Source organism: Thunnus thynnus, chromosome 14 (assembly GCF_963924715.1).
Source record: "Thunnus thynnus chromosome 14, fThuThy2.1, whole genome shotgun sequence".
Lineage (NCBI taxonomy): Eukaryota > Metazoa > Chordata > Actinopteri > Scombriformes > Scombridae > Thunnus > Thunnus thynnus.
Genome location: NC_089530.1, coordinates 19376768 through 19401918, shown reverse-complemented (window position 1 = coordinate 19401918; position 25151 = coordinate 19376768). Strand labels below are relative to the sequence as shown.

The 25151-nt window shown below is 39.9% G+C and overlaps 1 protein-coding gene across 1 annotated transcript in view; it reads left to right on the top strand.

The window, feature by feature from the left end:
* The window catches only part of LOC137197195 (protein bicaudal C homolog 1-like), a 64129-nt gene extending 40428 nt beyond the window's left edge, over positions 1-23701 (top strand). The window contains exons 7-21 of the mRNA XM_067610430.1: positions 2449-2631; positions 6404-6655; positions 8232-8363; positions 10173-10374; positions 12593-12754; positions 13106-13293; positions 13410-13551; positions 15274-15427; positions 16031-16190; positions 16273-16312; positions 16631-16785; positions 17019-17181; positions 17942-18105; positions 18690-18789; positions 20903-23701. Coding sequence (XP_067466531.1) covers positions 2449-2631; positions 6404-6655; positions 8232-8363; positions 10173-10374; positions 12593-12754; positions 13106-13293; positions 13410-13551; positions 15274-15427; positions 16031-16190; positions 16273-16312; positions 16631-16785; positions 17019-17181; positions 17942-18105; positions 18690-18789; positions 20903-21030 — 2325 coding nt within the window. The 3' untranslated portion in view covers positions 21031-23701. The remainder of the gene's footprint in view (positions 1-2448; positions 2632-6403; positions 6656-8231; positions 8364-10172; positions 10375-12592; positions 12755-13105; positions 13294-13409; positions 13552-15273; positions 15428-16030; positions 16191-16272; positions 16313-16630; positions 16786-17018; positions 17182-17941; positions 18106-18689; positions 18790-20902) is intronic.
* The last annotated feature ends 1450 nt before the right edge of the window (positions 23702-25151 follow it).

Below are 25151 nucleotides of genomic sequence, written 5' to 3'. Positions count from 1 at the left end.
AGTGGGGTGGATCAAAGACAGGTTTCCCTCTCTCTTTGTCAACTTGGCTTCTTTTGATGGAATCAGACATTGATACTCACTTCATTCCACATTACTCAAATACCGTATATAGTGCTCCATTAAACACTGCTCAATACTCATGACTAGACAGTCCTTCCACGCACAACTTTAATTATGTATGAACTACATCTCTTACCAGGAGGCAATTTCTTGAAATGCAACTCTGCATCTAGACCTAGTTCTTTCAGTCACAATATACAATGTACATTGGCACAAATAGATACATACACAGTAATCAATATATAGTGCATTACCTTGTCCACAGTGGCTGTAACTGAAGGGTTTCGTCGTAAAAATTAAACCTTATAAGCCAAATTTCCGTTAATGGCAGGTAAATTTAGAACTAATCTGCATGTTACATTAATGAATACTACAATTAACAAACATAACATTTATTGTTGATTATTGTGTAAGAGGAGAGATGGATCCTGGGAATTTTCTTATTAGCTTTCTTGCCGAGAGTTAGATGAGGAGATGGATACAGCTCTCATCTGTCTGCTAGATGTAAAGACTGGAAACAGGGGTAAACTAGCTCTGTCCAAAGGTTAACAGCAAGTTATTTAAACTATTTACACTTTGGGTTTTACGGGTTTAAAAACCTCAACTTGTCATATTTACAGGCTAGTGGTTTCCTCCTGTTTCCAGTCTAAGCTAAGCTAAGCTAACCACCTCTTGCATTAGCTTTATATTGAACAGAAAGATACGAGAGTGGTATCGATCTTCACATCTAACTCCCAGCAAGAAAATGAATAAAACTTTATTTCCCGTAATGAGGGGAGGGGAATTTTAATATGTGGTATTGTGTCAATATTGAGTCTGAACTGTAAAGTGCAGGAGGATGGAGGGTACATCTCATGTTTATCTCTTGTACAACAGTACACAGGATGCTGTTTGGTCCTGGGTGGCCTTCAGAGGAAATTCTGCTCCATCTCTCCTGAAACTAGAAGTGGTTTGGTTGTGTTGATTTCCATTACTGATGAACAGACTGTCCCTTTAACAATCAGACACACTACAGTACTTGTAAGGTCTACTGTATTTCTTAGGCTTTCTTGGGTGGAGATCTGTTTGAGTTTGTAACAAGTTGGTTGTTGAGGTGATGGATTCTCAGGGGATTTCTTGAAGCGTTAAGAGGTGGAGCTGACGGGCAGGTGATGAAAGGTCTGACCAGTCACTTTACCTTGAGGATATTTTCATTTTTCTTCATCTCTCATCCTCATGTCAGGAGAACTGAGGCTTTTTAACAGCGCTTTCAGATTGAATACATGTGAAACTCATATTTGCCAGGTAGACTTTTTAAAAAAGCTGAGGTCAGCTCCACCATAAAAATCAGTCTATTCTTCATTCAGCGCCTGACTCCTGCTGTTCTGCTTGTCCTCTCTTGCATTTCCCTCTGTGCTGACCTAAATTTCTTGAGCCCGCGGAGAGCGAGTGCTGAAATGTGATATAAATGTAAGGCCAAGCGCATATGGGACTGATCAGGGATGCATTTCTTTGGTCAGAGCAATTCATGCTGCTTGCCCTTCACTGGCAGCCAAAACCATAGTGGCGCTCTGCCCAAGAGTCAGTGTTTGGATAACGCTGTGTGTGTGTGTGTGTGTGTGTGTGTGTGTGTGTGTGTGCGAGTGTGCGAGTGTGTACTCATTCTCTTCTTTGTGAGTGCGTATGTGTGTGCATTCCCTGCTGTTTGTCTGTGTATGGGTGTGTGCCTGTATGATTTCTCTCCCATGCATGCATAAGTATGTGTATGCATGAAGCCAAGCCTTCCTGTCTGCATCTATTTTGTTTGAATGACTGCTGTGATACAAATGATGAGAGCTGATGCCTGTTGTTGCTCCTGTGGTTTGATTGAACGGCTTGAAATTAATGTTTGAGAATGAACGGGCCATAGACCACTGATGTTTTGCAAAACTTTTATTTCATAGTTGCAAAGCCATAATGTTTAAATCAATCTCCCAGGAGTCACCACCACAGTATACCGTAGCATATTTTGTGTAACAGAGGACATCTCTCTTATTTCTGGCACTGCTCCTCATTTTGATTAACTTCTACTTATTTGAGCTGACAGATTTATGTGCCAAGTTCTACCACTTTCTGCTTAAAGAGGGCTTGTTATGTCTGTGTGTCAATTCACATAAGTCTACACTATATAAAGAAATCAGGCCTTTGCCTCTTTGTTTTTACTCGTCCAAATGGTCTTAATCAGTGTGAATGAAAGCACGTGATACAACCTCCTGTGCCTTGTTATAGAGAGAGATATGGGAACTACTTGTTTTATGTATCAGTTTTCTTGCAGCAGCAGTGACAGCATCATGACAAGCTATTTTCTCTCACTCTACCCCCCTCCATCTCCCCTCCCTCCCTCGCTCCTTCTGTTCCTACATATTGCAGGAGCTGCTCCCTCTAGTGCTGTCTTTCGAGCTTCCAGCCATCATGCAGTCTGATCCCAGCTCGCCCACCGTGCAGCACATCTCGCAGACCTACAACCTCACAGTCTCTTTCAAGCCCCCGACACGCCTGTATAGGGCCACTGGCGTGGTCCGCGGCTCACAGAATAACGCCAATGCTGTCAAGGTGAGGAAGTCAGTGCATCATTAACATGGTTGGAAGTTCTGGTTAATAATGTTCGTGGAATGGTTGATGCTTCCTGTTTCTTAGTATCTAATGATCAAACACAAAATGCTATACAGCATTGTGGAGTCTTACACAACACAACATCATACAAAAAATTTTTTTCCATTTGTCATTTTCTAATACTGTACAGCTCATTTTTTAAGTGGAAACAGACACTTCAACTTTCCCCCCTAGCGTTTCCAAGTGGTATTATTGTTTGCATCGCTGTCGCAAAGACAACCGGATTGCTTTCTGTTTTTCTCAGAGCATAGCTCTGTTAGGAAATGATCAACACCACCTTAGAAATAAGAAGGATTAAATAAACATGTTCGCTGAAGAGGTAAATTGAAATTGTCACAATTTTATATTGAATTTAGGAACAGGCAAAAGCCATTGTAATGATGTCCACTGCATAGTAATAGTTTGAGTAACACTATTGCTTGGCACAAACAAGTAACTACAGAAAGGGTTGGGGTAAAGGGGGAGTAATGTTAGAAGAAAACATTAGGAGGAAAAGCGTGAGTTTGTTCATTCATTTAATCTATAATGGAGACATGAAAGCAGATAGAAATTCTTTAGTGTGTGTTGAGAAAAGCAAACTGGGTTGGTAACGTGTTTGTTTTTACAAAATGAAAGAAACTGCGCAATGGAGATGGTGATAACATATTTTCTGTCCATTGATTTTTATATCAACAAGTAGATCATATGATTCACATTTGTTCATATGATTTTCATATGGACAAATAGATCAGCCTGACTGGGTACTGATCCAGTGTTCTGATCCAGGGCTTTCTTCCTGTTAACTACTGTAGTTTCATTTTCCCAGGAGATTGTACCTGGTAGCAGACAGAATTGCACAGTGAAAGCGAGGCTTATAGGTAACCAATCTAAATGCCAATGGTGTCATTATTCTATAGCCATTACACTGTGTAATCAACATTTACTTCATAATGATAGTTAAAGCAAAAAAGTTGTCTATTTCCACTTTGATTTGTGAACTTGGACAAGACTCTCCTTGAGATATAAACATAGAAATAATTAATGTCAGTTAATCTTTTAGTCTTTGAAAAAGAAATGTCCATAACTATTTCCCAGAACCAAAAGGGAAACATTCCTGTTACTTTGAAAATATAATATAAAATAATATAAAACAGAAAAGCAGAAAATCTTCACAGTTTAGAGGCTGGAACTAGTGGATATTTGGCAGCTTTACTTGATTAATCAAATTTAAATTGTCAGTTGTCTGTTGAGTGTAAATCCCCATAAACCCACAGCTTCAGTACTGATTCACCTTCAATTATCCATTCGTTCATTTTGGCATTGATGCTCTAATGTCCCTCTTACAGAAAATTATGATTGTCTGTTTCTGGATAATGAATTGATTGCAATAATAACAGCAATACAAATTTTGTTTTAGTTTAAATTTTCTCTTTTAAATTAGAGGGAATTGAAATTATGAAAAAAAACAAATCATAGCGTTAATCCTCTCATGGCCCCTAAAAATGGTTGAATAATTACTTGAACCCTGACCTGCTCACTCCTTGTCAGTCATTTTAGTGCGATAATATTTGAGTTAATACCCTAACTCTTCTCCACCCGTTTACATGGCAAGCCACAAACCAACAAAGGTTTCCTGAGCTTCACCATGTCAAGGCCCACCAACACTGTCAACGTTCCTGGCTTCTCCTGTATAAACCGCCTCATTACTTTTCAGCACCACAGGGGCAAGAGAGTGCTGAGGGATGTTTGGTCGCTTGATCTGGACAGCTGCTGGTTCAGCTTTCCACTGCGGGGGAGATACTGCCCTGCACTGCTCTTTTAACTTAGCCCACTACTATACCAACCAGGCAGAAGTCTCTCCTGAGTTTTAAGACTTTAAAAAATTAAAATCAAATTTTAAGTTTCCTACTGTGTTCCCAATCTTCAGCTCATGTATGCTCATAAACATGTTGTATATCTTCTATATACATATATACACACACACACACAGATGTGCTTCCTCAACTGGCATCTGAGTTGTGGTTTGTTAAAGCGTGCCAAGGAGTCTTCCCATCATCTGTGCCAACAAATCATACCCACCAACTCACTTTTTTTTCCACTACAGAGCCTCTTTTAACAATACTGAGCCTATTTCAGCTTGCCAGCAGCTATATTTTGGCATATATGCATCTCTGCATTTATTCATGTATGCTAGTGTTCTCATATTTGGATTTGCACGCTAATGCAAACTGCAAACTGTATGCATGTATGCTAAGGCACGGCCGCTGAGTGTGCGGTAGGTCGGAGGGGTCAGTCAGGATTGGGAACCATGCCAGATGGAGACTAGAGGATTAGAGGAATATGTGTGCTATGTTATGTGGTGGTGCAAGACCCTTGAAACACCTTTGAGAATTGCCAAAACCGCTGTGGATTGCTGTGTTATGCTGGCTGCAGTGTGTGGATTCCCGTTTGCACACTGGAAATGACTTACTTTACTAGGCCAAATGATGGCTTGCAGAGGCATAGCAGAGACAGTAAGGAATGAGTCTGTTCAACTTGCCCGGCAGCTGCAGTGGAAAATACAATAGTTTCCACAGGTTATATAGAAAACACTCTGTGTTTTCTCTGGGAAAAGGGCAACACGGCTCCACTGCTCTCTTCATTAACAGATTGCTTTGTTATGTGGTATGGACATAGCTCTAAATGAACTATTGTTTCAGCTTTGTTTTCTTTTTTTTTTTAAATACATGAACACTATGTCACATCTTTATGTGATTTAATTTGTACTGTTTGATATTGTTGTGAGAATTCATTAAATTGCTCTTTGTATTCATTATTTTGTTTTTGATAGTTTGTTTTTACATCTGTGGGTAATCTTCTCTTAACATTAGCATGCATCCAAAAGAAGATGACAACCTATTATTTTATTATACACGATTGTGCATTCATACAGTACACTGCTCATACAATGTGAATGTTGGCTTTGCTGATGACAACATGACAGACGACTGTGAATATCTTTGGGTTTAGTATTGCTGGTTAAACAAATAAGCAATTTAAAGATGCCACGTTTAGCGGTTGGAAATTGTAATGAGCATTATTTACTATTTTCTGAGCTGTTATAGACTGAAGAAAATAATTAACATTTAATAATGATCGTTATATCATCAGATGCAGCTCTGGTTGGCACTGATGTTATATTTTTCTTGTAATATTACATTTTTGTAATCATGTCAAAATTTCTGACATCGTTTTCAAAATCATGTTTGTTAAAGTTTGTTAAAATATTAGTTACACTATACTTGTATTTCCTTAAAGATCCTTTCCTGTTATGTTTTAAGAGATATAGAAATACTCTGCTTGGAATAATATGTGTCTGATATGGCTTGTCCCCAAAAAAGTTAAATTACCTAGATAAAAATTAAAAATTAAAATTACAGTTACTCTTTGTCCCTCATTGAAAAATCAAGAATCTATGAATATGCAAATGTTTGTTTTGAAAATGTAACTGCTGGACACACAATGTCTTATACTGTACTTCACTGAAAAGTCAATTCTCAATGTATGGTGCACTGGAGGCTTCATGTTTCCACATCACACTCGTGTAATGAATGTAAAAACAGTCTTCTCATGCCAAACATACATCAGTCTGCACAGTTAAGGTCATTTAAGTGAATTATCAATGAGCAAAACACATTTCTCACAAATATATTCATATATTTTGTCATTTCTCTTGTCATCTTTACTTCTCTAGCGGGGTACAGCTCTGCTGTTGGAGCACTTGGCTGGTAGCCTGGCAAGCACCATCTCAGTCACCACCCACCTGGACATCGCCCCCCAGCACCACCTCTTCATGAAGGGCCGCAATGGCAGCAACATCAAGCACATCACCCAGAGAACGGGAGCCCAGATCCACTTCCCTGACCCCAACAGCCCCCAAAAGAAATCTACAGTCTACATCCAGGGCACCATTGAATCGGTCTGCCTGGCACGGCAGTACCTCATGGTGTGTGTTTTGTGTGTGTTTTGTTTACTGACATCTGCTGGTTGAAAAGATTTACTTTCAACTGCTGTGTTTTGTTTTTGTGGTCAAAGGGTGGCATTGGAAATATTTCCCTACCATATGCAGATTCCACATGCAGTGTGGTATCTATAATTTATGTCACTGTTTCACTAACATCATCATGGTATGTGTGAATGATGCATAGGCTTTGAGACAGAGTTTTAAGATGTTAACCATGATTGCTTTAGGGGGTTTTGAATAGCCTTGGGAGGGCTTTGCTTGGCTCTGGACACACTGCTGAAATGTCAATGTCAGTTAAACAACAGTGTGTAGGTGACTCAAGGTTAGCCTGTGTGATTTATAGCTACCACATACCTGCATGTAAGATGGACACACACATTTGCATCAGCTTGGCTTGAGTTGTTACTGCCTTGTCCATATAGAGATTATCCTTACTGGTATTAATGGTTTGGCTTGCATATACAGTAGATTTTGGTGGATTGGAATTTCAGCCCTGTTAGTAATTCAGGAGGTCAGCACGTCAGCGTTGGTGTTTTACATTTCTGTTGTTTCAAAATGCTTTGCGGTCATTCTTGTCTAGTTGCCCACGACCACTGAGGCCCTTATCTGATTTACTTAGGAATATAATCAGAAGTCTGTTTCATATAATGTGTAAAAGTGATGGTTGTTTAATTACCATTGGTCAAAAGCCTCTGCTGAGCTGGTGCAAGACATCTCAGCTGTAAACAGTTTTGGCTTTCTGTTTGGAGATCTATAATGTAGGGCAGTAATTCTGCCATAGCTGCCTTTTTGTCTGTAGTTTCCCACTTGGCCCTAAAGACATTTAGTAAATGCCAAAGTTGTTTCAGTGACTGAACATGACTTTCTCTCGGTCTGGAAACAGGACACACAAGAAGGAGCCTCTCATTGTTTGTCTGAGTGGGAAAGTAAAACACAACAGATTTATGAAAGAAGAGTTGGAGGGGATGGGAAAAAGAATAGAAAGCCAAAGATGGGAGAGGAGGCTGAGAAAGAAGCAAAGGGGATAAAGAGGGATAGGGGAGTTACTCTGAAAGGAAAAGTCAAGAATGGGCATACTGTACAGGAGGGGCAGTCCTGCCCGCAGTAGTGTACTGTGTTATTTGGCCTCTTCCAGCCAGACTGCAGATTACAGCTCCAATCTCAGGCCTGTCAGAGCCAGCATGGCCCTATACTCTGCTGCTAATTACACCCACTCACAATAGGAGAGCTGTCCAACACTCGGCCCAAAATATAGATGTCTGTGGCACTTGTGGTGGTGATCATGCAAAACAGATTGCTCTTGGCGGAATTTCCCAAGCTCTGTGTGGGATGAATCTAGCAGTGAATCTTGTATTTATTGGTATGGCTAACATGTAGGTCTACAAATGCTAGTGTATAAAGGAAAATTTACTACTGGTGTAAGCAATAGCCTATAATATAGGAATAAAAGTACGGTGTACTAGTGAGGCTCTGAAACATATTAGTCTGAGGCTGACATAACAAAACAAGAGCATGTTTCTGATATACTTTTATCTTGTCTTTTATCTTTGCACCACAGGGCTGCTTGCCTCTGGTGCTGATGTTTGACATTAAAGAGGACATTGAGGTGGAGCCCCAGTGTATCACAGCACTAATGGAGCAGCTGGATGTCTTCATCAGTATCAAACCCAAGCCAAAACAGCCCAGCAAGGTATGACACCACAACTCACATGGCACGGAATGTTTTTAGGGGATTTTTGAGAGTTAGAATAGGCCTCTAATATAAGCTTATAATATAAGCGTACAGGATCATACTTACTAAGCACATTCAGGGGCATTAAAAATTATGTTTAGAGAAAAAACAAATTCTGATGCGCTTGCCTTTGCACGTTTTGCATGTGGAAATGGAAATGACACATGCATTTGGCAGATTTAATATCTATTTTGAGGGGCAAGGTGCATAAAATAGGCAAAATTAATGAAATAAGTTCCACTAAAACCTAAAACTAAAAACTAGAGCAGTTCAGAGGCATCCTAACTTTTCACCCTGAGAAAAACACGCCTGCTGTCTTACTGTGTCACGCAGAGAGAGAGAGAGAGAAAGAAGGACTACCAAGAAACAAATAAAGCTCTATTCCATTTGAGAATTACTCAAACATCACAGCATGAAATTTAAATAAATTATATATTGCCATGTCACATTTCATCAATATTTCATTACATTTAAAAGGCAAAAATGGAGCCGTACCCCCGGGGGAATCATCATGCTGTACCAACTCAGAGAAAAGTTTTGGCAGATCAACATCTGCCACAGTGGGGAATCACAGTCTGAGAGCATGTTTCACCTGATTGACTGGCACACTCAATTCTTATATTATGCCTCAGCTGTTCCAACTGAAAAATAACTAGTTTTATTTGCATGTGTTCTTTGTAAATTAGGCTGTAAACTGGAGTTACGCTCACTCGCCCGTTAGTGTATATTAATGTAATATGTTGATCATTTTTATATACTATTGTGATTTGCAACCTCTCACAGTAACTGTAGTGCACCTGTGTGATATTCAAAGACAACCTCTAATGTTACAGTCTACTCTTCTACAACACATAATTATCTCAATCATATTTCACCACTTGGCCCAGTCCCGACTGTCTCTTCTAGGTGCCCACGTCCCTCCCCGTGCCAGGGCTCAATGCCCGATCCTGACAGGCCTGTGGGGACTGCTGAGAAGGTGCCAGTGTAAACACTGACCCAGCCCAGATCCTCTTAAGAACCCTTCACTTAAACATTTTAACGAGGTGACAGCAGTAATCCAAAAAGCCCGTCCAAATGCATGCCGTTGCCTCTGTGCTCCTGGCACTTTGGCAGACCTATAAAGGAGGGTGTGTGTGTGTCGGAGAGACTGATCGTGATTGGAATCTACTTTTCAAAAACTCGGCTCTGGCAAAAAGCAAAAAGCCAGGACATGATTTATGCCCACGTACATTTTTATTTGATGTTTATGAAGGGCAGGGTTTCAGCTGATGTGGAAAATGTAGAAGTCATTTCTCTCACTGACTCAAAAACAATTCCTGTTTATAATTCTTTATTGCCGGTTTAGTGCGTGTTAATTTAATAGCGACTGAGTAACTAGTATTGCCTCATATTCACTTCACTCACATCTATGAGTGCGCTTTGGTATGTTATGTAAATGATTAACAAATGCTTTCCCTCAAACTTTGCTCCCATGTCTCCTCTCTCCCACAATGCCTCAATGTTTATCCTTCTAATCTACCCTTAATTCCCTCTTCCTTCCTCCCCTCTGTTTGTCTCCCCATCATCCTCCCTTTCACTCCCTATCTCTGGTGCCAACACTCCCTACCCTATCTTTCCCTCGCTCCTCCTCTGCCTTTCCTCCTCTGTCTCTCTAATGCCCTTTTCCCCTTTCTCTCTTGCCTCTGTATTTTCTCTCACCCCATTTTCCTCTTACCTTCTTGTCCACCCCACCTGTTTTTTCTCTCATTCTCACTCAATCTCTCTTAGTCCGTGATTGTCAAGAGCGTGGAGAGGAATGCGGTGAACATGTACGAAGCCCGAAAATTCCTCCTGGGTCTCGAGAGCAACGGAGTTTCTTCATCCTCACCATCTGTGGCACTGAATCCCGCCACCAACCAATCCCCGTCACTCATCTGCCCCGTTGGCCTGGACATCCTGGCCTCAGCTGGCCTGGGGCTGAGCAATCTGGGTAATGACACTGTCTAGCTTGTCAAGGAAGTTCTACTTGTATTAGTTTTATTCTTTTACATTTTTCCATGATGGGGGGGAAAAAGATAAATTAATGAGGGAAGATAAGATGCTACCCTTTTCATCCTTGAATGAAATACATTAGAGAATAAATGTCTTTGTAGAGGAATTAATGTCCTCATACATCAATGTCGTGCACATCTGTACTACACAGTCCCACACTCCAACACAGCGAGTCGTCTCTCTTAGCAACAAATCCATTGATGAGATCTCTGAGCCAGATGTCCTTAAAAGTCTGTTATCACTTGGTTTACTGAATCGCAGAGTGCAAGTGATTTCAGAAATGGATAGAAATATCATTTCAACATCTACATAAATCGTGAGACAGTGAGTCATTGCACCATCTTCATATGCTCTTTACAGTAGGAGTTGTTTGTCTACAGGACTGACCTCGCCGGATGGTAATGAATTTCATGCCAAGAAGTCCCACATGCACAAATCTTTGATCAGCCAACCATCAGAAAATAACCTCAATACAAATTTAGCTGCGCTTCTTGGAATGAATCACAAGCTTATGAATCATAGGAAGATGAACGGTTATAATCGTGTAGGAGTTAGTTTGTCTGCAGTGTTGACATCAACATGAAGGCACAGAGTTCAGCTTGGAAGAGTTTTCATGGTTTTGTTTTGTTTCCAAGGGTGACTTTGAATTGATTGTAGTAAGAGTAGTATTATAGGATAAATATTTAGCCCCGGCAAACAGCTGTTTGCTTTCAGATGATACAGTTTTTGAGGTTCAGACTGTTTAAAATGTGGATATAAGGACGTAATGCATCAAAAGCAGTGAGAAAAGCAGATAGTAGGATAAGCTAGCAGGAAGAAGCTTCTGGCTATAGGCACAGGCCGGCTATAAATATCTGTTTATATGTCTGTGGTGCATTATAAATGTATCTATAAATCTAATATATTTTGTATATATGTATCATCAAATGCTCAGCAACCACAAAAAATCTACTTAAACACTATATTACTTAAACATTTCCTTTCCATGTTTGAAGGGAGGAATATACATCAAAGTTATTATATCCGTAATATCCACAAGTATTATTTATACAGTTATCTTATTATTAGTTATTTGAATAATGTTTTATTTAGTTTTCTTAAGTAATGACAACAAATACAAATACAAATCAAAGTTAAAAATAAGATTAATAAATACACATAAAAAAGTCAAAACAAACAAGAGACAAGAGAATAATAATATAAAGAAAGAGGAGAGTCCAATAATTAATTAATGACACTTATTGAAAAACAGTTTGTGTTTACATAATATTGTATACATATCACTGTGATGGATAATAATAATAATTATTATTATTATTTATTATTATTATTATTATTCATTTATTTTCTGCAGCTATTGCTTATAGGTATATTGAGCATGTGGAGGAGTTGAGCACTAACGTTTGTTCTGTATTTGTATCGATAATTTTTTACAAGTGTACGTTTTTGATTCTCATATTGAAAAAAGGTAGGCCTTTTGCACGTTTTGTCTTGTTTTTGTATGTATTTCATGACAGATTATTTGCTCTCCATGTGAATTCTTTCAAATAATATTTATTTTATTGTGTCCCCACCAAATGACATGGGAAAATCTGAGCTGGTCACCAAAAAAGAATATGCCATGAAGTCCCAGTACAATAGAAATGGTTTCTTGCTGTCTCGTTTAAACCCAGAGGCCCAGGGATGAAGCTGTGGATGGCCACATCCTGGCTTTAGTAATTGCTACATGCTTCTCTTCCTCAGATTACAGGCCAGCCTGCCAGAAGAATCCGTGGCCTTATTCCTGGAGCCAAACTAGCCCCTTGTTAAAGCCACAGACCTGCTTCTTTCTGTTTTCATACACTGTGTTTGGGTTAAGACACCAAGCACCACATTGTTGGTGCTCTCAATAACATGGTTTTATTGGGTATGAGGACACTCTAGATGTATACTTTTGCATCCATGACCTTGTAGAAATTTAAGAAATTCTTCCTCTCATTTGCTGTCTGGTTGATGGCAGTTTGATGGAATTCCAGTTAAATAGCTGGAAGACCAAGATTATTTTCTGAGGGCCTTGGTGTAACGTGTGATTAGCATGAAAAATGGCTCTGTGCTTTGACAGGACCACCGCTGATCTATCCATCTTCCGTTTCCCCCTCCCTTTCTGTTCTCCTCAGGTTTCCTGGGTGCGACGGCAGCCCACTCCCTCACCAACTCTGCTGCCCCAAACGCTGTCCTCAACAGCTTAAACTCCTCCATGAGCCCTCTGCAGACCCCAAGCCCAAGCACCCCCACACCCTCCCCCTCCCTCTGGCCCAGTTCACTCACCAGTACCCAAGGTTCGTGTATTAGACATTATCCTTTTTTTTTGAACTGGCATGTGGTTCTCGAAGGTCTCTTTAAATTTATGTATATTTCAACTTGAGGAATGATTGTTTTAACCATTGTAACACTGTGGATAAATTATACTGAAGGTTAACTTTCAAGGTGAAGCTGATTGTTTGATCTTTACTTTGAAGTAGAACCACTGATCTCCTGTTCATTACTTCGGTAGTTTGAAGTGTTTCATGCTATGTCATAATTGTTTGAATGAACAGTTAGACAGACAGATCTTGTAGATAATTATAAATATTTCCCTTATGAATTGTTCAAACTTTGAAAATCACTGATGGTACATTTTTTTGTTTCAGGCTTCTCATCTCAACTAATGCTACACCCTGCCACCCAGGCCACCCTGAGTAGCATCCTGCTGTCAGGCGTGCAGGGTTACACACAGAGCACACCATCCCCTCCACCTGGCCTGGCCCCCATAGACAAGCAGCCCAACGGGGTCTCTGACTGCACCAAAGGCCCCTGCACTCTCAACGGTCATGTCAAGGTTGGCCTGTTACAGTATACTGCATTAATTTTCTATTTCACTTTGACTGTTTAGTAAATTTAATTTGTATGTATCTTGTACTCTATGTGTATGTCTATGTTTGCATGCATTTATAGCACCCTGGCTCAGTCTATGGGAGGATAGCAACTGCATCACTTGCAGAAACTGTCTTGAGTCCAGCCCCATGTGACTCGGTTCAGGAGGCCAGCGGACACAATCCATCAGAACCACTGTCCAGCAAGTCCAGCCCTGATGAAGGTATTGAAGTTTTCAAGTAACCCATATAGAAACCAACCTGGCCTACAGACTGCAAAATGTCCTTGTCCCCACTGCATGTGATTGTTGCATTTTTCAATGGCAATTTTCTGCAATATCTTGCATCATTGCGCTTATTTTAAAGTAAAAAGCAACTTATTTTTGTCATCTTCAGAAAATTAAAAAGAGGGTTATGAGACCCTCTGTGCCTAAAGAACAAATTGTACTTTACATGTCCACACAGACATGATGGTCTGCATGATGTAAATTGCGTCATCTGCCTATGTTGCAACCGCCCATGTGCAGACCAAAATTTATGACCGTGTAGAATCTACGCACCAAAAAACATGTGTAAAACACATCCATGTATGCAGACATCCATCTGTTTTGGAGTATATTTGGGCCTATTGGCTGTTGAGGCTAGTAGCTTCATGTTCTAGCTTATCTACTAATCACCTCTCATCCAAAATATCAAATTTACAGGTTATTTGCCTGGCAGAGCACTTAATTTCTCACCATTCACAGGTATATTTAACTTAAAAATGCCTAATAAGATTAATCAAAGATAAATTCTCAACTTTTCTCAACCATCTTCTTTGCACATATGTTTTGTAAAGGCCATTGTACTCAATGTTTTTTTATATAAAAATACTTATAGGAGTCTTGCCCTCTTGTGGGTCAGTTATATTAAAGATACACTTAAACTCGTGATTTATGGCAAAAAACTTCTGGAGCTGTTCACATTTTCGACACAAATTGGCTGGACTTCAGCCTTGCAGACTTAACATAAATGTCGAATTCAGGCATTTCCACTTCAGATTTATGTAACCCTTAAACCCACTTTGAGGAAAAATGCCTTGAATGAACTTATTTCTATTTCTCTATACTGTCCTCTTAACCTCATACTCGCTCTGACTATGATTATTGTGCTGGAACGGAGACAGATTAACTGCTGGTCTCCTAGCGGTTCAGAAAGGCCCTCATTTCCTCTGTGTCTTACACATGCGGTTTTCCCCCTCAAACCTTTCTCTCTCACGCGTCTCGTTTTCCCCGCTGTTTTCTGAGCTGGTCCTCCCCCAATGCGGCGCGTCCTGGTAAGGTTTCCTCTCCCTCCCTTACCTCCTCCTGTGTCCCAGAATGTGTTTGGACTGGCTCGCCCAGCCTGACTCAACTCTGCTTTGTGGAGTGAAGGAGTGCGGGGTAATTGTTTAAACATTAAACCCCAGAGAAGCTTCATTAGATTGACTGACATACGTATATATTTCACTATACAGCACTCCATGCACATTCAAATATTCTTGATTATACACGTGCATACAGTCAGACACATACATCTACATCCTGTTACACAGAGCAGGTTCCTGTCAGGCTGAAAGAAGAGTAGCAGAGAAAACCTACTATAATTACAGCTGCTGTGTTTTTAATTAATCCAGGACCCAACCGGGACTTGTCACACTTTAATTCATGCACATAGGCATATGCCCACCAAGCTACACACACTCCTGTACACCGATTGACCCAAGACTGCGCATGGCATTTAATGAAAACCAAGATGAAGCATGAAGTATTTCAGCTAAGGCTGTCATAACAATATGTATTTTCTGTACAGAAGACAGAGAACAGCTGTAACCTCTGTCTGTGTTCTAACATTGTTTATAGGTTGGACAGATTAACTTGAAATAAATGAACAGGGTTATTAAATATGTTTGCGTTTGTTTCCATCAGGCTCTGACACATTTGTGGAAGTGGGAATGCCCAGAAGCCCCTCTCACTCAGCCAATGGGAGTGAGCTGAAGCAGATGCTGGCTTCATGTAAGACGTCATCAGGGAAGCGACAAGCTGTGGAGCTCCTGCAGGGCACCAAGAACTCCCATCTACAGTATGTTTCAATCTAGATATCATTTACAGCTCATCTTGGTACTGTTTAGCATTCCTTTAGAGATCATTTACAGCTCATACTGGTTCAGTTTGGCAGTCCTCTCTTAATCCCTGTAGACGTGGGCAAAGTGAGGATGGCTATAGAAAAGCAGGGATTTAATTTTAATTCAGTGGCATCAAACCCAGTATTTCATTTCCATTTGTAAGGGACCATGTACAGTGTTAAACACTTGATGTACTGTACCAGAGTTAGCTTACAGCTCATTTTCATCTGCAGTCCCTTGGTAGATTATAAACTATATAAAAACACTAATATACAGATGATACAGATGAGTATTTTGTCCCAAATGGAGATTTCTAATTTAACTTTTGGCTGCCATAACTGCTGAGTAACATAGGATCACCCTGGACAGCATGACTACTAGAACTGTATCCTAATAATAAAAATGTAGACCCAGTCAAATCTCATGAGCCAGGAACGATAACAGTTTCAATGATAATGTGAGGAGAAGATGAGATGGAGGAATGGTTATGCAACGCCTTATCTGCTTTGTGTTAGATTTCTTTGCTCACGATACTTTTTTTTTCTCTATGAACCCAACAGCTCTGACTGTCTCCTCTCGGATGCTGAGTCCAGTTCATCAGACAGTCCTGTAGCTGATAAGAGAGCGCCGGGTAGTGAGCGAGCAGCTGAGAGGGCAGCACAGCAGAACGAGAGGGAGAGAATCAGACTGGCACCACAGACATCCTTCGCCAACATGCAGGTATACACACACACACATACAACACGCACAAAAAACACACAGTTCTGCTGGTATTAAGCAATAAAACTGTCTATCTTTTCAGGCATTTGACTATGAACAGAAAAAGCTGCTAGCAACCAAAGGTAAGTTGACATTTGTGTCTGGTCGAATATTAAACTTCACCTACACTTTGGTGGATCCATCATTTTAAATTTAATCATTGTTCAAACCCACAAAATTGTATTTAAAACTTTTGTTGGCTTCCAAAGATACCAACTTTGAGAATTACCAGGCAATGTGTATAAAATGTTGCACAAGATTTATAAAATCCTACATTTAATGTTATGATGTGGCCATAAAAAATTAAAGATATTAATTTAAGGTAATTTATGATAGTTTTTATGTGGCATTATCTCTGTTTAGGTGTATATGTGCATTACTCTATATCTGTATTCACACAGCTATGTTGAAGAAGCCTGTGGTGACTGAAGTGCGGACCCCCACCAATACTTGGAGTGGCCTTGGTTTCTCAAAGTCCATGCCAGCCGAGACAATCAAGGAGTTGCGGAGAGCCAATCATGTTTCATACAAGCCCAGCATGAGCACCACCTACGAGGTCAGACATATAGGGGCTTGGCATTTGCTATTTGAAAAGAGGCTCACGTTCTTTGGCATTTACTATGTGTATGTCATGTGTATGTCATAGAAGATTATATTTGTCTTACCATATGCAATGATTGATAGATGTTTTTGTGCCCTATATTGAGATGCAGTGAGTCAGAGCTCAGCAAGCATTCAGAATGCCTCGTTAAATGTTTGGATTGTCTTTCTTTCTGTTCTCTATCTCAGGGGTCCCCGCTGTCCTTGTCTCGATCCAGCAGCAGGGAAGGCGTGGGAAACGGCAGTGACTCCGACAACTGGCGAGAGAGGAACGGCACCGGTAACGGTCTGCCGAGCCACACCGAGTTCCCCACCGCTGTCAGCAGCCCAAAGAGGAAGCAGAACAAATCTGGTCAGTTCTGCATACTTTTGTAGTATCTATGCTACAAGGAATAACGAGCAATGATAATTACTGAGCATCACTCTGGCAAAATGCATCATGGACAACAACAACATGCAAGAACCATCACTTGTTTAACAGAGATATTCCTCATAAAAGAGCAACAGAATATTTCTTACATTTTGGCATAAACTGTATGGTTAAATGATTATACAGAAGAACTTTATAAATTAAGGTGAAATTAATTGAGGTGAAAATGTCACATTTTTCATTTTATTTTGTGCTTCAAATAATAATACTCCACTGCTTCCTGTAAGATGAAATGCTGAGGAGAGCAGATGAAGTGTACAACACCAACTAAAACTGTAAAGCAATTTCAGTATTAGCACTTTTATCTCTACACTCAGAGTTTGGGGGTTTTTTTGTGCTTGTGTGTGTTTTTGATGCATGTACTCAGGGTACTCACTCCTTTACTCATCGTAAAGTTTGGGATGGCTCCTCTGATAATTTCTATCGAATCTGCCTCTTATACCAACCTAGCTGGTCTGTGAACATAAGCTATATCTGATCAGTCTAAATTTTTAGTACTCATAAGTTTATGAGCTAACTTTCCTACACTTTTTGTTGACTAGTTTAAAATGTGCTAAATATTGGGGTTTTTTTTTTCCTTTTGTAGATTAAATGTGATTTAATGGTTGCTGCTATTTTTGCTTACTTCTAAATTTTCATTCTGTGTTCTTGTTCTTGTTTGTCTCGATCATTGAATGGACAGTTGCAGAGCATTATCTCAGCAGCAGCAACTACATGGACTGCATCTCTTCGGTAACCGGCAGCAACGGCTGCAGCCTGAACTCGTCTCTGAAAGGTTCGGACCTGCCTGAGCTCTTCAGCAAGCTGGGCTTGGGGAAGTACACGGACGTCTTCCAACAACAAGAGGTACTGTAGAGCATAGAGCCACGTCCTCTAGTGTTACAATTCTAACTGAGGGACTGTCTGTTCTAAAGAGAGGCACAGATATTTTTCAAAATTGATCAAAACTTTTTAGTAAAAGAATGGGGAAAGGAAACAGGAACTTGAACATTATAGTTATGAGTTGCATAGAATTTGTCTGAACAGTATCAATACATAGACACTTTTTAGGTGTATTTGCTCTTCCTCTAGCTTTTGACGTACTTTGCCCTATTAATTCCTCAATGCAGCGAGTTGCATTAAAATTTCTATTATCTAATTTCTTTATTGTATGTGTAACAGAAGGAAAAGAAGGGAGAAACTTGGGGAAATGTGTACATTTTGCTGCTTATATGCTGTTGTGTGTTGGAGGATGGTGTGTTTGTTGGATACACTGATTAGCAAAAAAAAACTCCATTTTAGTATTTTTAGTCATGGAGTGGCCTTTTTAATCCAGCACTTGTACTAAGGACTAGTTTTAGTCATGGCATTTATGGTTGAAGGTCTAATGTTGGTAGAAGTTGCTGAATTGTGGTAACAGTAGAGTTAAATTGAATTGTTACTGCTTCCAGATTGACCTCCAGACATTCCTGACTCTAACAGACCAGGACCTGAAAGAACTGGGCATCACCACCTTCGGAGCCCGCAGGAAAATGCTGCTCGCCATCTCAGGTACAGACGAATGAGCGACAGTTTGTCCTTTATTGTATTTTTTTGTCACCTGTCACCCCATCTTCTGTGTCTTATTCTACAACATCAACTGTCTTGCAAATCTATAATGGATGAAAAACTATTAACAAAAGGATAGTTGCAGTACAGAGAGACCCACATACAACCACCTCCTGTCTCAATTTGTTTTCTGTCCCGTCCACCGTCAGCCCAATAACAGGGGTGGGGGTGGGCGGACTTGGCTTGGGTCTTGAGGAGTTGTAGAATTTATTCACTGGCAAATAGCCTAAACTGTACACACTGCTACTTTCACAGCTGCTAACTTCATACTCTGTCACACACACACTCTGTCTCTGTCTCTCTCTCTCAACCACACACTCACTACAACCTACACACCAATCAGTGTTCCGAATGTATTCATTTAACTATATAGCTGAGTAACGAGTGGCACATAATGTGAAGACACACAGTTTTTTTGTTTGTTTGTTTGTTTTGGGGTTTTTTTTTTTCTTTGACTTTTAAATGTATCTTCCACTCCCCCCCTCTCTCTCTCCCATGACCTAATGTTACCCCAAACGTGCAAACGTGCAGAAAGAATATATTTATTCCAACCAGAGAGAAACAATTGGATTAAGGGTTTACATGGTTATTAGGCGCTAATATTTTCTGATTGAACGGATTATCAAAGGTTTACACCACCCCTTTCAACCCGATAGGAAATTCCTTTCAATCAAGCCAGATCCGGCCAGTCTCCTCCAATTGAGGTGGTTACATGAAGCTTTTTTTTCTGATTGGACTATTATTCCAATTATTACTGGAATATTAGGGTCTGTGTAAACGTAGCCGCTGATACCAGCTGCAGCCTCGTTCTGCTGGCTCACACCTGCTGACGGCAGCGCACAAAAATTGGCTCATGTGTTTCATAAATGTTTTCTATTTTGTCTGTCGCTGCTACAAGCCTGAGTGGAGCCCAGCTGTGCAGACAGTAAAAAGTGTACACTAACTGACAGAGGTCATTGCCACTACCAACCGCCAGATCTAAAAGCTATAGGTGGCCTTTATTATCAGCAGACTCTAGCAAAGAAGTTCAAGGCAGCACTGTTTTTTCTTGTAAAGATGCAAGAAAACATGTTGCAGTCATTTGCACTAGCAGGAGTAAATGGGATTAAGGAACATTCTTCTCACATGAGCATGTTGGTTTTTCTCCAGTTGCTCCAGCTGCCTCCCTGATGCTTATGTAGACTATGTCCTCTTGTTGCACTGGATCCAATATTAATGTTGTGGATGTCACACTTCATTACTGATGTCATATTTTGGACATTGTAATAGCCAGAGTTGTTTTACTGCATAAGTTAACCATGCACGTGTTGGGATCATGAGCTTCCTGTCATAGATATTCTGTAACTGTTCAGCTCAGAAACCTCAGACCGGAGCCAGGGTTGACAGTGAGAGCAACAAGGGGAAATGGTGAGGCTCTGATTATTAAGGAAGTAGTGTGATCCAAGGCCAGGATTGGTTTTTCTCCCTGATGCCTCAGCCAAGTATAGGTCAACTCTCATCTCCGCTGATGGACTCGAGGGCTTGAAAACAGGAACATGCACGTCTCTGTCTGTCTCTTTGTCTTTCTGTATTTTTGCCTCTCATTATAAAGAGATAGAATGCCAGTCAATGCAATCCAGGTTTTAACTTTCCACCGGTCTGCCAGTAAAAAGAGCTGCCGGAGCGAGCTGGCTGTCTCCAGTAATCAAACTGAAGGTTTATGCTGGCAGCGACAGAACACGACTATCATATGAATAACCCAAAGATGCCAGGGTGTGCTTCTGACATTTTTATGAAAGCGTTTTGTCCAAGCTGCTGTGTAAAACCAGATGGACACAAAGAGGGTTTTTGTTGATCTTGAGCTATCCTGTAGTGATTTGAACCCAATTTTCTTGTCATTGTTGATCAAATGTGGCTAAAGAGAAATGTTTACACACTCCTCAGTTGTATTTGTCTCTTTACTTTGATTTACTATTGCTCCCATAGCAACACAGGTAGAAGTTGTCCACATTAAAAATCATGTTTGTATCGATTTTTCAACTGCTGACGTTTTGTGGTGTTTTCGCATTTTTTACAGAACTAAACAAAAACCGGAGGAAGCTATTTGAGCCACCCATCAGATCCTCCTTCCTGGAGGGGGGAGCAAGTGGTCGCCTCTCCCGTCAGTTTCACGCAGACATGGCCAGCGTCAGTGGGCGATGGTAGGCGCCTCCAGACCTCCAGGCTATCCCAGAACCGTCCATTATGGAGACCAGCCTCCAGTGTCCTTCTGTGCCTCAGCAGCCCAAGTTTCATCAGTTGTTTACCCTCTTTCAGCTTCAGCTGAATTAAGACTGTTCAAAATGTTGTCGTTGCCATATAGTATAAAGATATATGAAAAAAGCCATAGTTTTACCTGAAGTGCCAACAAGAAAAAAAAGGGATTTCTCAGATACCTGAGGTTCAGTGTTCACTCCTTATAGAGCCATTAAGTCTATGTGGAGCATTTATATATGAAGGTTGTTATTATGGTTCCGAAGAAGGGTACTGTTCAGTATTTCTGTCCACTTTTTTTTGTTCAAGGGAACAGGCAGAATGATTAGTACAATCATTTTACACATTGATACTACCTGCTTTCGTACTATGCTGTTGTATCAGTGACATGCACTTTAATAATACTAGACTTTTGCCTGTGAAAGCCTAATTCCTTAGATTGAAATAATAATGATAACTATGCATTGTTTTTGACTAAAAGCACAGATGCATTTTGTACCAAGCCAAATGTCAGCACTTAGCCAGCGAGATTAAGGCGACACCAAATGAAGTGCAAAATAGGTCAGCACACCAAAGTGGTGACTTCATCAACTTTATCAAATATACCAAAGGAAAGTACCATTGTGGCCTTTGACCTTAGGCTGCCTTCAGTGTTTTGATCGGTGGACATTCCTCTGAGGTCAGTGTTAGGGTCCAACAGCCACCGCAGCTGTCTGTGTATTTCTAGACAAAACAAAAAAAAAAAATCTAATATTTTGTACTCATTATGCATTACAATTTTATTTTTAGTTTTTATTACCATTTTAGGGGAATGGGTGGGATGTTTAACGGTAATCAGTTTACATATGTATTTTTTATACGTTCATGAATGAGTTTATATGATTTTGTAATTAGATTATTATTAGTGTCTTTTACTTTTTTCTGCCCCTTAATCTGTGGAGCCGTAATATGGCTGTGCCATTAGACAGCAGCAGAGATATGAGGCAGTTAGGCTAAGCTTTATAGGCCTCTCTCTGATTGTGTCAACAGGCACCACTTTCTGTGGTTTTCCTTTGCTGTTTGTTTATAGTACATGGTCTTTTATCTCATTTGTTATTTTTGTCAGTGTTGGCCTCCCTGTGGCCCCTTCTGTATGCCTAAAAATCTCACAAAGCACTCCTTCATGTATCCGGAACATGAGTTGCTACGCTAGAACTGTGTGCCTTTTTTTTTGTCTTCCTATTCACTGGTTGTCCCATTTAGAGCAAGGAAAGTCCTTTAACAGAGCAAGGCCATGACTTTGTAGCGAAAAGTGCCAATGTACATAACTAGTTTTTCAGCAGGGAGATATTTCGCTAAGAACACTAATATTTTGGTCTGAATTTGACCTTACTCTCCAAAAAGGAGGTGCATCACACAAAGAACCAGTTTATTCACAGCCAACTTGTTTCATATGAGCATTTCTACCAGAGACGCCAATCAGAAACCAAAACCATCTGAAGGAATACGAGATTTAAGATGAAAACAAATAAAAATCAGGAATTTTCTAGTATCAGTCGGGCAGTCTAATATCCAGAAAAACCTGGTTAAGCACTGTTTAATGAAGTAACAGGATTATGTATGCATTAGCAGAGTTTATCATCAAAAGTTTTTGTTGTTCTGGGCTTCTGTATCATGTTCAGTCATGTGTTTAGAAAAGGAAATCGTCCTTTCCAACAGTTCATTAACTTTGGATAACTGATATGTTTTTTTGTGTGATGTTCTTAAGATTTATCTTAGGATTTAACCTACAAGCCAATCCATTTTCAAGGTCCTTAGAATTTTGTATCAAGTGCAATTAAGAGCCTTTTTGTAAAGTTTTTTTCTTTTTTTTTGGGAAAATTTGTTTATATTTTCAGTACAGTAAGTATTAAAGCTAAGACTGAAGAATTTCGTATCTTAGTTTAAATGAGAGTACAGTGTATAAAATCTATTGGGTATGTAGAGGACGCTTCTGAGAAATTATCACCTGTCGAGTGCATGAAGATTTATCTCGACAAACTATGACAGAAAGTAACAGCAGTCCTCATATAATCTCAAACAGAGTAGTCAACAATTTGTTGCCTCTCTTCAATTCACAATGATTTCCTTTAAGGTGATCTGTTGTTTATCGTGTTTTAACCACTTTCCACCCTCCCTTGCTTCTGATTTGAGCCATTCTCAATGTGGTTGTCAAGTTAATAACACTATACTAAATAATATTCTGACATGGTTGCCGACGCCAACCAGGTACTTGTCTTTTTTTTTTTTTCTTGAAGTCTTAAAAATAAGAGATTGAGAGGGAGATAGCTAATCTAGAAAGGGAATCTTTATCCTGAGAGGAAACCCGGGGCCGGTTCGCCCCCACTCATCATGGTACTACATTGAAACTGTTGAGCACTGATTCTCCCAGTGCTGTGACTCGTGTTCTTGCCTAGCAGACATTTGTTTTCATCCCTAGCCAAGTTCACCTTGTTCGGATGTGTTTGCTCGGGGGGCAGTAGAGGTTCTTGTCTTATCAAGTGAATGTTGTTTTAAAAAAATATTGATGCATGTTATTGCAGATTTATTGCGGATCAATGAAGGGACTGTTGTGGAAAATAAAGATGGATTCACAGAGAGAGAATTGTCTTTAATTGTCTCTTTTTTATAAGTTTTTATTCCAAAATTACACACACACACACACAAGCATACAGAAAGTCTAACCTGCATTTAGGCAGAGACAAAACCAGAGCAATGTTAAATAACACTGACATATATATAGTTCCAGTCACATCTCTTCATGGAAAAAAAAATTTGAGCATCCCCCTTTAAGAGAAGAACACAGTTGTTTCTTTGTCTGTTTCTTCTGTTTCTCGTCACTTTCTCTCTTTCTAGGGGATTGCCTCACATCTACATCATTCCACTCTGCCTACACTAACTGGAAATCCAAGGTTGGACTCATTCTCACAGAATAGATCATTATGAAGGAAAAATATCACATGTACCCTTAAGTATAAAACATAGAAGAAGGGGAAAAAATCTCTTAAGGCACTCTGACATCTACCTAAAATACACATAAATAAATGTGAACAGTATGGATAGTACAAATGCAAACATGATTACGATAAAAATAAAATTGCAAAATAAAAAAGCAACTGAGAAGCTCTAATAAGTAACAACAATAAGTCACTGTATTTTAAACAGATCTGAATTCACATTCATACACTTGAAATACAATCCTGCAGATCAATTTAGCTCTGATCTTCCGGATATAATGATGTTAACTCTCAGATATTGATATAAAGAAATGCTACCTGTTGATTATAGTGCTTAATACTGGCTTTTTAAGGCCATATAATGTTAGAGATGTAAGGTAAAAATAGTAAACTTCAGTAAAATGTAACAGTAAAAAGGTAAAGACCTTAAAACTTAATGCATTCTTCAAAATCAGAACACTGAATCGTCTTACCACTCTTGTGTGTGGAAGATTAGGATGTGTCTGTTTTTAGAATATGTGAGCCTTTACGCTCTGGTGATTGTCTTACATGGTCCTCCCAGGGGAATGGGGGAAGCAGTGCCACCTTCGCCAAGAAGGAGAAGTAAGACTTGCCAGAGAAGTCTCTTTGGCTGTCCCAGTGATTGGCATGCACCCTTGTTTCCATTGTTTGGATCTCTTTGGAACCTTGTGGCATGGATACATCCCACTACCCCTTCCACTATCAGAGCAGATCTTGTGGTCAGCTGCACCTAGGAGATAGAAAAACTTTATTTAGTGACTTCACAAACGCAGATGTGTCACACACCCTTTGTATCTGTCTTGAGCTCTGGGGGTGAAAAGGACAATGCAACTCCCAATTTCTCATCAGCAGTTTGCTCAGTTGTTGGATGACTTTAGAAAAGAAAAAGAAAAAGATTTATCACTGTTAATTTCATATGAAAAGCCGAATTATCTCTTTCATCTAACTGGTCTGGTAATGTTATGCTGTGGCTTATCTAAGAACCATAACAAGGGTGGAACTATCAGCATAGTAATCAGAAATAAGACACATAAAGGTCCTCTAGGCTTACCAGTGGCTTTTTAAACTGCCAATAGA